This window comes from Symphalangus syndactylus, chromosome 19, assembly GCF_028878055.3.
Source record: "Symphalangus syndactylus isolate Jambi chromosome 19, NHGRI_mSymSyn1-v2.1_pri, whole genome shotgun sequence".
Taxonomy (NCBI): domain Eukaryota; kingdom Metazoa; phylum Chordata; class Mammalia; order Primates; family Hylobatidae; genus Symphalangus; species Symphalangus syndactylus.
The window spans coordinates 53373637-53387813 of record NC_072434.2 but is presented as its reverse complement, the minus strand read 5'-3'; the positions used below and the strand labels follow the sequence as shown (position 1 = coordinate 53387813).

Here is a 14177-nt window from a genome sequence, read left to right as displayed (position 1 = left end):
AGTTTTGGGATACATGTGCAGAACATGCAGGTTTGTTACATAGGTATACATGTGCCATGGTGGTTTGTTGCACCCGTCAACCCATCATCTAGGTTTTAAGCCCCACATGCATTAGGTATTTGTCCAATGCTCTCCCTCCCCTTGCCCTGCACCCCCTGACAGGCCCCAGTGTGTGATGTTCCCCTCCCTGTGTCCATGTGTTGTCATTGTTCAACTCCCACTTATGAGTGAGAACATGCGGTGTTTGAAAACCTGCTAGGATTTTAATGGAGTTGTATAGAATCTGTAGGTTAATTTGAAGAGATTACCATCTTAACAATGTTGAATTTTCCATTTTATGAGTGTGACATATTTCTCCAATTTTTAGCTCTTCATAGCAATGTTTGGTAGTTGTCAGAGTATAGGTCTTGAACTTCTTTTGATATGTTAATTCCTGAATGTATTTGTCAGGGTTCTCCAGAGGGACAAGGCTAGTAGGAAATATATATGTATATGTACATGTATGTATATGTATATATTCTCATATATATATATATATATATATATATATATATATATGAAAGAAAGTTTGTTAGTGAGAATTGGCTCACATGATTAAAAATGTGAAGTTCCACAATAGGTCATCTGTAAGCTAGGGAATGCCAGTAGTGTGGCTCAGTTCAAGTCCAAAAGCCTTGAAACCAGGGAAGCTGACAATGCAGTCCTGAATGAGTCTGAGGGTGAAGGCCTGAGAGCCCCAGGTAGGCTGCTAGTGCAAGACCTAGAGTCCAAAGGAAGATGAACCTGGAGTCTGATGTCTAAGGGCAGGAGGAGAAAAGGTGCCTCACTGCAAAAGGGAGAGAGGGAGGAAGTTAAGCAATCTGAGTATCCCCCTTGTTCCACCTGCTTTGTTCTAATCACACCCATTACTGATTAGATGGTGCCCACTCACATCAAGGGTGGCTCTTCCTCTCCCAGTCCACTGACTCCACATGTCAATCTCCTCTGGAAACACCCTCACAGACACACCGAGAAACAGTACTTCACTAGCCAGCTAGTCATCCCTCAATCCAGTCCAGTTGATATCTAATATTGAGCATCACACTGAGTATTTCACTTCTTGATGCTATTGTGAATGGGATTATTTTCTTAATTTTATTTTTGATCTCTTAGTTGCTATTAAGTAGAAATCCAGTTGATATTTATATGTTAGTCTTGTATCCTCTCATCTTACTAAAATTGCTTATTCTAGTAATTTTTTTAGTTTGTAGATTCTTTAGGATTTTCTGCATATGAGATCATGTCATCTGCAAAGAAAGACACTTTAACTTCTTTTCTAATCTGCATGCTTTTAATTTACTTTTCTCACTTTATTGCAATGGCTAGAAGCTCAAGTATAAGGTTGAATAGAAGTGGTAAAAGTGAATATCCTTGCTTCATTTCTGATGGGGGAAAGCATTCATGTTACCATTAAGTATGATGTTAGCTGTAGGTTTTTGTAGATGCTCCTTATCAGGTTGTAGAAGTTCTCTTCTATGTCTGGTTTATTGAATGTTATGTTTAGAGGGTAGGGGTTCATTTTTCTGCATCTGTTGAGATAATCATTTGGTATTTGTACTTTGTTCTGTTAATGTGCATATTCCATTAATTAATTAATGGATATTAAACCACTCTTGCATTCCTGGGATGACTCCACATAGTCATGGTATATAAAGGAAAGTTTTACATGCTGCAAGATTTGGTTTGTTAATATTTTGTTAAGGATTTTTACTATGTTCATGATAAATATTAGTCTGTAGTGTCCTTTTCTTATGTATTTGCTTGGCTTTGGTATCAGGGTAATACTGGCTATGTAATATTTGTTGGAAAGTGTTCCCTTCTTCACTGTATGTTAGACAAGTTTGTGTAGGATTGGTACCATCTATTCCTTAAATGTTAGATAAAATTCCCCAGTGAAGCATTTGGACCTGTAGTTTTTTTATTTTTTGTGGGAATGTTTTAAGCACAAATTTGATTTTTCAAAAAAAAAGTGCTTCTCAATTTTTCACATGGCTTTGGGCAATTTCCATAACCCAAAAATGGTGGTTTTTGATAATTTTGTCCAGTTTATTAGTTTTATTTTGCTAAGAGGATTTTTTGACTTCTTCACACCACCACACCCAGAAGTTGCCTCTCTACCTCTTTTTAAAAAAATCTGTATGGTATTTCATTTTACAAACATGCCATAATTTATTTAATAAAAAATAGTTTTTTCACTTTTAAAATATAGTCTGAGCAGTGCTGAAGCTAGCCTTCTTCTATATATAACTTTACTTACTTTTGCTAATAAGATACGTGCATTTTTAATTTTAATAAATGTCAAATTATTCTCCAAAGTTTGTTCTCAATAATTACATTGTTAGAATAATCTCCAAGAAGGTCCACTTCCACATATATTGCCACTACCATGTACAGGTTAAGCAACCCTACTCTGAAACTAAAATGCACCATAATTCAAAACTTTTTGAGTGGCAATGTGACGCCACACATGGATGTCTAAGATAGTAACATTTTTGTTTTCTGATGATTCAGTGTACATAAACTTTGTTTCATGCACAAAATTATTAAAAATATTGTATAAAATTACCTTCAGGCTATGTGTGTAAGGTATATATGAAACACATATGAATTTTGTGTTTAGACTTGGGTTTCATCCTCAAGATATCTCATTATGTTAGATACAAATATTCCAAAATCTGAAAAATTCTGAAATCTGAAATGCTTTTGATCACAAGCATTTCAGATAAGTAATAACAGCCTGTAGTATTAATCTTTTATATTTTTGCCAATATGAAAAGCAAACAGTTTGGTATCTTTTTGTTTGTACTTGTCTAATTGGAGTTGGGAATCTTCTCATATGCTCTTTGACCATTTCTTTTTATTTTATGAAGTGACTTTTTATTCCTTTGCTTAATTTCCAGTTATTTTTAATTTTTGTTTTTTTTGAGATGGAGTTTCGCTCTTGTTGCCCAGGCTGGAGTACAATGGCGTGATCTTGGCTCACTGCAACCTCCGTCTCCCAGGTTCAAGCAATTCTCCTGCCTCAGCCTCCTGAGTAGCTGGGATTACAGGTGCACACCACAATGCCCGGCTACTTTTTGTATTTTTAGTAGAGACAGGGTTTCACTGTGTTGGCCAGTCTGGTCTTGAACTCCTGACCTTGTGATCTGCCCACTTCGGCCTCCCAAAGTGCTGGGATTACAGGTGTGAGCCGCCATGCCTGGCCTTAATTTCCAATTAGTTTCGTTCTTTTTTTCTTATTTATAGGATCTTTTGGGATTATAGTGATACTAAATTTTTATCTGTTTTATGTTGTAAAGATTTTTTTCTATTCTGTCATTCCTTCCTTCTAGTTGTAACTGTTTTCAATCTTTTAAGACCCTGGTGTTGTAATTTATGTTTTTGTTTGTTTTTAAAACAGAAAGTTGTACAAGGGATTGATTTAAACCAAATTCGAGGACTTGGGTTTGATGCCACGTGTTCTCTGGTTGTTTTGGATAAGCAGTTTCGCCCATTACCGGTCAACCAGGAAGGTAAGACCATGTCTCTTCCTTTTCCCAGTGGTGGGATACTTGGCTGATCAATCCAATGGGCCCAGGTGGAACAGGAGGGCAGGCGTCTCTTGCTGCTGATAGTAAAATTTAGAGGTAGAGTGAAGTGACACAGATCATGTTGCAGAAGTCAAGAGCTTGGAGAGCAGTTGGTATGAGTGGGGTGGTGTTGACGCTGGATTAGGGGGACTTGGCTTTCTAAAACTCAAGAGCCACGGTGCAGAGCTTGGTAAAGGAAGGACATGAGATTGTTAGCTAGGAGTGATTAACCTTGAAACACACAGGTGGTTTTGATGTTTTCTGGGAAGAGAGTGTCAGTGCTTGCAGTTTCTTTGTATACGACGTTCTTATTCCATGCTTATCTGAGTGGATGAGCCAAGTCCTTTGAAAGGAAATGGAACATGGTAGACAGGGCCATGTGATGGATAGAAGCTAGAAGCAGATGGCCTCTGTATTTTCAATAGCCAGACCAAAAGACATTCACATTAAATGGTGTTGTCCTAATAGATACTGTGAGTACAGAAATGAGCTGTTTCAAATGTAAAGTGCCACTTGAGTCCACCATCAGATTTTTCACAGCAGATAAGGTTGTCCCTTTTGGGGAATTTTAGCCAATAACGCTAGTACTGGGGTCACAAACCCAAAAGTCTATTAATACATTAATGTAATAATTAATACATTAGTCAGATGGGTAATGTAAATGAGTAATAGGCCAGGTTTTTGCAAAACCACTGCACCAGTGTAAAGATAAATTTCAACTGATATTTAACCTTGTAATGAGCAGACGACATTAGGGAGCAGTGGAGGCTGCATTGCACTGGAAATTGCATGCTCCATCTGAAGGGAGGGGCCAGCTCTAGGCATTGTCAGTCAGCTGTTGCCAAGATAGCCATTGCAAACATATTTGGGGCTAGATTCTGTTAGAGAACCCTTGATTCTGCACACTGTTGCAGCAGCATCTTTCTTAACTGTTGGCTATGAGGTAGTAAGTAGGGTACATTGATACACAGTGGAATTAGAGTTAGGCGGGGACTCTGATTGTAGCTTTGCCATTGCTGAGCTGTGACACCTTGGGCAAGCCACTTTGTGTTTCTCAGTTTTCTTCTCTGAAAGAATTTGAATGAATCAGTAGCTTTGCTGTGAGAATTTGGTGAGAGACTGATACTTAAAATGCTCAGAAAAGTTTCTTCCATCAGATGATGAATTTTTTAAGTTAAGAGAATATTCTGGTCACTACTGTGGACCTAATGTATGAAATAGTGATTATTATAATTATAAGGACTATAAATGATCATCTATTTGCATCCCTTTTCACTATAAGTGATCACTATAAATAATCATAATCACTATGTGCTGAAAATGGATGCAAATAGATGAATGATTAGAGCACAGTGGTACTGATGACCATTTTCTGCACACACACACACATACACACACACACATGCACACACACACACACTTTTTTCCCTCTTCTTGCGACATTTATTAACACCTCCTGTGTGCCAAGCCCTGTCTTAGCAAATGCTGGGCTTCAAAGATAAATCAGGATGGTTCTTTTTCTTGGGGGCTATTCATTGGCTCAGTTGGCACTGTTCTGGCCCAGGACAGGGCAGCCTTGTTCTGAGCCATTTCAGAAAGCAGAGACCAAAACTGAGTAGAGCAAACCTCAGCTCTGCAGCAGCAAGCATTCACTAATTACAAGATGTGGCCAGCCACAGACTTGGCCGTTTTGGGAGGCTGTCAGTGTGTCTTTTATGGGCTTTATTTGAGTAAAGGTCAGATGATTGTCTGTTGGGGATGCCATAGATCAGATGTCTCTTACTGCTGATAGTGGGATTTAGAGGCAGAGTGTGGAGGCTAGCAATCACCGTCCCAGAAGTTAAAAGCCTGGAGAGCAATTGGCACAAGTGGGGTGGCATTGGGGGCACAGTTAGAGGGAACTTGGTTCCATAAAGCACAAAAGCCATGTTAGAGAGCCTGATTTTGGGTGGGACTTTAGATACTAAGAGTCCTGCTTCAAGGATTTTGTATCATCTGATGTGCTAAAATACATGTTTATTTATTTATTTTTATTCTGGCTGTGCATTAGTATCAACTGGAGATCTTTTTAAAAATTGTCAATTCATGAGCCCTACCCTCAAGATTTGTATTCACTTGACTTGAGGTGGAGCTAGGGTGTCGACTTTTTAAAAAAGTTTTCTCAGTAAGTCTAGTATGTAGAGAATCACTGGGCACAGATTAAAAGAGAATTAAAATATTAGGAACAGAATACTTGAAGTGGAAGAAGATGGTTCCTTGTTAAATTTGCTTAAATATGTACCCTCTTTGGATGCTATTTTTTTTTTCATTGTAGGTAGAATGGCTTCCTGTTAACAAATCCTCTATTAAAAAGGTAACTAGGTTACCACTCTAATTACAAGTGTTGAAATAACTTTATTCCACCTAAAAGGTTAAAGTGTACCCGTTCATCAAATGCATCCAGCTGCAGGTGCCCTCATCAGTTTCTTGCCTTTCAACAAATTGTATTAAGGTTAGATCTTTTATCTGAAATGGATTATCCTGTGCAAGAAAATGAAATTAGAATTATAAAGATGGTTTGAAGGTTCTTTAGAGACTCCTACCTGCATGGCAGCAACGAACTCTTGATTGGCTAATGGGAGTAATTGTGAGGAGCAGAGAGTGGGGTCAGGAAGATTCCAGATAACCCTAATCATGCAGGTAACCTAAAACCAAACCCATAAGACCAGCAAAAGTATTGCCATCTTTAGTTGTTAACCAAAAAATTATAAACGAATAAATTAAGTACAATAGTTTAAGAAAATTCAGCATTACCATATGATAAAATAGTCTCATTTGCCTTTCCTTGTTTGACTCTTCTTCCTTAAAGATCAGAACAGCCCCTGGGCTGGACAGCAGCACAGTTGCTGAATGCTTCCTACCCCTGCCACTGACCAAACTCAGAGCCTCACCCTGATTGTGTCATCTCAGCCGTAGGAGCTTTTGGGAGAGAGAGGAACAAAGCGTGATAATTGAGGCTGGGAGAGAGAGTTATGACCTAGTCTCCTCTGTGCAACAGATACCTAATGTTTACATTTTTTTGCTGATTCATAATAATTTTTCCCCTCAAGTATGCCTGCAACACAGTATGTGAACATAAACATGTATTTTAGCAAGGTATTAATTAAGTGAATATATGAATGAATAATCTACCCTTAGGTAAAGTGAGGTAGCTCAAATGTAACTTTACCTCCAATTCTCTTAAACGATGACATTTTTGTGGGTCTGTGTTCTGTTTCCCATGCTGCCTTACTGTATAGAACCTCTTTCTCACTCTTTCTTCACCTGCCTAGCCATTGGCTAGTCATTTGAAGAATTAAATAAACACTTTCCTGCCTTTTGAAAGCTTTCTGTGCAGCTCTAGGCTCAGCTAACTAGAGCCTACTCTTTGCTCGTCCTCCACATTCCCATCTCTGGTACTCTTGTTCTGGCAGTCAACGTACAGTATAGACTCTTTCTCCATGCAAACATATGCTGCTTAAGGGCAGAACTGTGGCACATTCTTCTTGATATCCTAGCATCCAGCACTGTGCTTGGCATGTAGTAGATGCTCAATAAAAGATTAAATGAACTTTCAGTTTTCCATAGGAGCTGAAAAAAATTAACTTCTCAGTTTTTATCTAAAACAAAAATTATAAATTATTCTAATACAGTAGTGATTCTGTACAATTTTCATTGTATTGTTCTGACTGCATTTTGAGAGCATCTTTATGTAGAGGCAGTAGTAGCTGATTGGTCTGTCTTTACTATAGGCAGAAGTTTAGCAACAGGTATTTTTACCTTAAAGTAGCTGTAGATTTGTTCTGTACAGTACTTAAGAAACAATACTGATATTGTCCCCTTCAACACTCACCCACCCACACACACACCCACACCCACATCCTGATTCATTGATGGTTCTGGAATAGGAGCTGGACATCAGTATTTTTAAAAGTTATCAAGGAGATGCTAATGTGCAACTAGGTTTGAGAACTAGAGCTTTGAGCACTTCTGTTAGATAGAGGAACAATTCTGTTTACAAAAAATTCTTTGACATTCCTGTGGAAGGCCCCATGTACTTTGTATTATTTTCAAAGTATTAGTATAATGGTTTGTGGAGCTTTCGTGGGAGGTGAGATCTTTCCAGTTAGGCAAACCAGCAACTGAGCCCCTGCCTTGTTATGCCCATGACCTTATTTAGGTATCTTCTTAAATTGGCTTTTGTTGTTGTTTTTTTTGGTTTTAATTTTAAAAATTCTTTTCAAAGATGTGGAAGGGTAAAGAAAGCAACATCTTCCTATTCACCTACCACTGAGGATGAACATGAAATTTTGCCATATTTGCCTCAGCTCCTTTTATTTTAAAAAAAGATATTTGTAACTTCAGCTTTTCACCTCCTGCAGGTAACCATTCTGCTGTAGTTGCTCTTCTTAAACACATTGCTTTTGTGCTTTTACTACATATGTGTATACCCACAGCAACAAACAGTATACAATCCTTCCTCTGTATCTGAGGGGGACTTGTTCCAGGACCTCCTTAAGACCATAACCCACAGATACTCAAGTCCCTGATGTAAAATGGCATCATATTTGCGTATAACCTATGTACGTCTTCCCGTGTACTTCACATAATCTCTAAGTTACTTGTAATACCTAATGCTAGGTAAATACTTGTTATACTATATTGTTTAGGGAATAATGGCAAGAAAAAAAGTCTGTACATGTTCAGTACAGATGCAACCATCCATTTAAAAAAATATATTTTCAATCCACGGTTGGTTGAATCCAAAGATGCAGAACTCACAGACATGGAGGGCTGACTCTGTGTTTTAAAGTATCTCAGCTGGTGTCCTTGTTCATGTTACTATGTCTAACACTAGTTTATTCGTTTAAGAATTGATTTATCTATTCTCTATGCAGATCTAGTTCCAAAACACACTTTGTGCATTTCCCAGCTGTGAGACATTGGGTACGTCTTCACTGTCGAGTCTGTCATTGAAAAACAGGGATTAAAAACCTATATCAGAGGGTTGTTTTGAGGATTAAATGAGATGATGTGTGTAAAATGTTTAGCATAGGGCTTGGGAGACAAACACATTACAAACATTTGCTATTAGCAAGATATGTAGTGCTGTGGTTACTTTGCCATTAAGTAAAATAATTTGTGAAAATATAATACCTGGTTTGGTAACTGCTGGGTTTCTTTTCTCTTTGCCCTAATAATCTCCCGGGTATATTAATTGCTGTTCTGCACATTTTGCCATCAGAGGTGTCAGAGGGCTGTTAAAGGATTTCTGGCTTGCCCATTGGTACAGGATGAATTAATAGGGGCTCGGGAGAGAGATAAGGAGTTACTGTGTGGACTACAGGGTGGTGAGGCAGGATGTGAGGGGCAGTCCTCCTTTTCCAGCTGGTTTTAAATTCTCCTCCTTATTTACTCCTCCTGAGGGCCTACTTTCTGAGAAGTACTTGCCATATCCTTTATGTGCATTACCTTTTGTTTAATAACTTCCTGAATTATATATCTTCATTTGTAACTGTATCTTCATCTGTAACTAGCATTCCCCATTAGATCTGCCTAATTCAAAAACCCCTGAGCTTCCCACTCCAGCAAACAAGCCAACCAAATGAGGAAAAAAAAAAAAAAAAAACCTAAATAAACTAATTTTAATTAAATTGACCAGAAAATGTGGGAATATAAGCAGTTAAATGCCATTGTGTAGCTATTAGATGTATTATACCATCAAAGTATTTATCCATATTTAAAGGAGACAGATCTTAAAAAGAGAAAGTATTGTCTTAGTCTTATTTCATAGATGCCTTTTCTGAATGTATGCCCAGAAAAGTTTTTCTAGAAGAGAAGGAATAAGAAAGGAAGGGAAAAAGTTGAGAGAGAATTGACAATATAATTAATTGGTAGATGTTTTTCTGCTTTTAATGTAGACATTTATTCTAAGGTCATGGTCAGAGAACACATGACCGGACGGGAAATTCCAGGCCTGGGGACGGTGCTTTCATCAGCCTTGCTGGTGTCCTTTCATTTTGCACATTCTTGATACATAAAATTATAGAAAGTACATAGCATTTTGATCTTGGGAATCCATAATTGTTCCCTTGAATTAGAAGGAAGAGAGTGTGTGTCCATCTGCATCTCCCTCTTGTTTCTGCTAGGAGATTCCCATCGAAACGTCATCATGTGGCTGGACCATCGAGCAGTCAGTCAAGTCAATAGGATCAATGAGATCAAGCACAGTGTCCTCCAGTACGTCGGCGGGGTGATGTCTGTGGAAATGCAGGCCCCGAAACTTCTGTGGCTGAAAGAGGTGAGTGCATAGAGTCTAAGAGAAGATACCAACAATAGTAGAGGATTCCTGTTACTGTGGACCTGTAGGTACCAGGCACCCTGCTAAAATCGGTTCCGTTTGATTTTTCCCAGCAACTAGGAGGAAGGTTGATCCCATTTTATTGATTACAGTGCGGTTAAATCACACCTGTTTTTATGTGCCTAACTCATACCAGGCACTGTGACAAGTATTGTACACATTATCTCTTTGAAGGCCAACGACCCTATGAAGTGTTTTTGTGTGTGGTGTTTATTTTAGGGTGCCTGTTTTGTAGACAAGAAAATGAATGTTAATAGAGATAAAACAACTCACTCAAAGTGACAAAGTAAATATGTGACAGAACCAGAATTTGAACCTAAGACTGACTGACTCCAAAATCATTTTTTTTTAATTTTAAAATGTTTCTTTTGTAGAGACTTGGTCTCACTATTTTGGCCAGGCTGATTTCGAACTCCTGGCCTTATGTGATCCTGCAAAAGTGATATGATTATAGATGTGAGCCACTGTGCCCAGCCATCCAAAATCAATTCTTTTTTTTTTTTTTTTTTTTTTTGAGTATCAGTTTCTCTTTTAATCTTAGATGTCACGGTGGAAGGAAAAATCAGTTAGCAAAGAAGCAATCTCAGAAAAAGTGTATCTTTTTGATGCCTTTATGCCTTTTTTTTCTGTTTTTTTTTCGGTTATTCTTTTTTTTTAATTATACTTTAAGTTTTAGGGTACATGTGTACAACGTGCAGGTTAGTTACATATGTATACATGTGCCATGTTGATGTGCAGCACCCATTAACTCATCATTTAGCATTAGGTATATCTCCTAATGCTATCCCTCCCCGCTCCCCACACCCTACAACAGGTCCTGGTGTGTGATGTTCCCCTTCCTGTGTCCATGTGTTCTCATTGTTCAATTCCCACCTATGAGTGAGAACATGCGGTGTTTGGTTTTTTGTCCTTGGGATAGTTTGCTCAGAATGATGGTTTCTAGCTTCATCCATGTCCCTAAAAAGGACATGAACTCATCATTTTTTATGGCTGCATATTATTCCATGGTATATATGTGCCACATTTTCTTAATCCAGTCTGTCATTGTTGGACATTTGGGTTGGTTCCAAGTCTTTGCTATTGTGAATAGTGCCACAATAAACATACGTGTGCATGTGTCTTTATAGCAGCATGGTACTGGTACCAAAACAGATATATAGACCAGTGGAATGGAACAGAGCCCTCAGAAATAATGCCACATATCTACAACTATCTGATTTGTGACAAACGTGACAAAAACAAGAAATGGGGAAAGGATTCCCTATTTAATAAATGGTGCTGAGAAAACTGACTAGCCATATGTAGAAAGCTGAAACTGGATCCCTTCCTTACACCTTATACAAAAATGAATTCAAGATGGATTAAAGACTTAAATGTTAGACCTAAAACCATAAAAACCCTAGAAGAAAACCTAGGCAATACCATTCAGGACATAGGCATGTGCAAGGACTTCATGTCTACAACACCAAAAGCAATGGCAACAAAAGCCAAAATTGATAAATGGGATCTAATTAAACTAAAGAGCTTCTGCACAGCAAAAGAAACTACCATCAGAGTGAAAAGGCAACCTACAGAATGGGAGAAAATTTTTGCAATCTACTCATCTGACAAATGGCTAATATCCAGAATCTACAATGAACTCAAACAAATTTACAGGAAAAAAAAAAACCCATCAACAAGTAGGCAAAGGATATGAACGAAATCAGTTCTTTTAATACCCAGTATTCTACTGGAGTTCAGAGAGGTTAATTACCATTCCAATGAGAAAGCAGCAGAGGTGGGATTTAAGTCCATATCTTCTGACCAGAGCCTTCCTATTCTGTACACTTTTAGCCACAACTTATTAATATTTGGCCTTGTTGACATCTTAGGCTTTCCCTTTCTCATCCCACCTGCACTCGAGTTTCTCATTCTTAAATGATATGGCAATCTCTGGTCAAAGCACTTGCAGGTGGCTCCCATTTCCAGATGTTAGGACTCCTTTCTGAAGTGTGGAGAATGGTGATGTCAGCTTAATGGTTCCCATTAGAGGTGGATGTGTGAGAAAGTTCAAGTCCTTTGGGAACCTCAAGGACTTGAAAACTCTAGGCGGTCTGGAGAAATAGAGAATCCATCTAATGAGCATGACCTGCTGTGATTCATTTACTGGCTCTGAGATTTCAGGTGGGCTAAGTCTTCTATTACTCATATTGTAAATGGAGATGGGGAGAGCTTAGGGTGCTGAGAGGGTGCCTAAGGATTGCCATCACGGCAGGAGAGTGGTAGGAAAGAAGGGCTTCAGCAATCAAAGCAGGCTTGGCTTGTTAGTTGTTTTATATATTGAGCTGTTTTGTAAGTTTTAATCTACATAAAGGCTTCTGTGGTTGCTAAGAGTTTGAAAACAGAGTTTCTTAGGAGTCAGGAGTTTTCAAGAGTCTAATTCTGACTCTACTGTCAACAATTGTATGCTTTGGTCAAAGCACTTCTTATTTCAGGCCTCACTTTCTTCATGTATAAAGTGGGAGAGCTGTATTAACCAGTTTGAAAACCTGACTCGGGTATATACTGAAACACAACGTTGGAATATAGAACTGTTCTGTGCTGCTGCATACCCTGCTTTGAGTTGTATAAGCATTAGTTTATTTTAATCCTAACAATCTCTGCCTGGTAGATAGCATGGGAAACTGATCCTAAGAAGGCTTTCCCAAACAGGTGATAGAGCCAGAATTTAAATCCATGTCTGCTGGGCTCCAAATCTCAGCTTATTCCATCATGTCATGCAGTAGTAAAATCCCTCTGTGAAGCATGGCTCTTGGTGTAGGACCAGGAATGATGGCAGTGGTCTTCTTCAATTTGGCCTAAACTTGTTGCTATATCAACAAGTTTGGATTGGATATATCACCTTTTTTGGCAACACAGAAAGAAGAGTTATACTGAGTTAAGCAAAGAGGATTGGGCGCAGGGTCATTGGTTCAGCGTCAGGGCCTTCTAGAGCACTTGCCACGTGGCCAGCTCTAGCCTATATCCCAGGAGATCTAAATGCATATCTGGCATGAACCTCTCAGAATTCTTACCATCTCGCACTTGAGATAAAACTGCACTAAATAAATCCCATAGGAAATAGTTAAAGTCTCGATTACATGGCAGTGTTGGTGACCCTCTGAGAACATCTTATATTAATTTATTTTAAAAAATCAATATTCTTTCAGAATTTTCTGAGTAAGTCTCTAGTGTGGGGTGTGTTTTGGTAAGCATGTACAGGAATTCTTGCTGAGAATTCCTTTGGCTTTAACATGATTGCAAAATCAAAATTAAAGAGATTTCTAAAGTCAGTTTTAGCATCTTCTTAAAGCCTGACCAGGAGGGCTATAGTGCTTCTCAGACTTTAATGTGTAAATGAATCACCTGGAGATCTTGCTGAACTGTAGGTTCTGATTCAGTAACCCTGGGATAGGGACTGAAAATTTGAGATTTTGTATTTCTAACACAAGTTCACAGGTGATGCTAATGTTAGTGGCCTGGGAACTTGTGAAACCACTTTTAATTCCAAAAGCTCTGTTCCCCTACCCTGAAAAGCATCCACTTTTGGGGAATCAGGGAATGGTACCTTTGTTTTTAATGCTATGATGGGAGACACAGAGACGTTTGATAGCTTCAGTAGAGCTGCTCAAGCGCCTGTTCAGAATAAAAGCATGAGATTCTGTGTTCTAAGTTCATCAAGCTGTCATGTGTTTACTCCTTCTTCATTCTTTAATCTTGGAAGTCTGTACTGAGCTCAACTATGAACCAGCAACTGCGATAGGCACTGGGGACATGGGGACAATAAGGACTCAACCTTACCATTGAGCAGCACAGAGTCCACTAGGGATAGTGGTGGGGGAGCATAAGGAATGGGGTGGATGCAGGAGTGACATGAAAACAGAGCCATCAAATGTACTATGCACTGTGATATAGCAATACACAAAGTGCTTTGGGAAAAAGGATTTGCTTCCTAGAGGCAATAGTTTGACAGGAGCCTCAAGATACGAGTGGAGGTTTTGCCTAGCAGAGAAGATAGGAAAGACATTCTGAAGAGAGACTGTGGTTCATCTGTGATGTGGTAGGTGAGTCCCAGGGCATGAGCTGGGGTGCTTCAGCAAGCATAGCAGGAGATGAGGCCAGGTAAATAGTCTGAGTTTGGCTTATTAAGGGCTTATTTGGTGATAGGGATT

At 38.7% G+C, this 14177-nt stretch overlaps 1 protein-coding gene across 22 annotated transcripts in view; it reads left to right on the top strand.

The window, feature by feature from the left end:
• The window catches only part of FGGY (FGGY carbohydrate kinase domain containing), a 456399-nt gene that overhangs the window by 39990 nt on the left and 402232 nt on the right, over positions 1-14177 (top strand). For 21 of the 22 annotated variants that reach the window (XM_055235132.2, XM_063613860.1, XM_063613861.1 and 18 more), the window contains 2 exons: positions 3440-3551; positions 9776-9927. In XM_055235132.2, the coding sequence (XP_055091107.1) occupies positions 3440-3551; positions 9776-9927 (264 nt within the window). The remainder of the gene's footprint in view (positions 1-3439; positions 3552-9775; positions 9928-14177) is intronic. The other variant, XM_063613876.1, reaches the window with a different exon arrangement.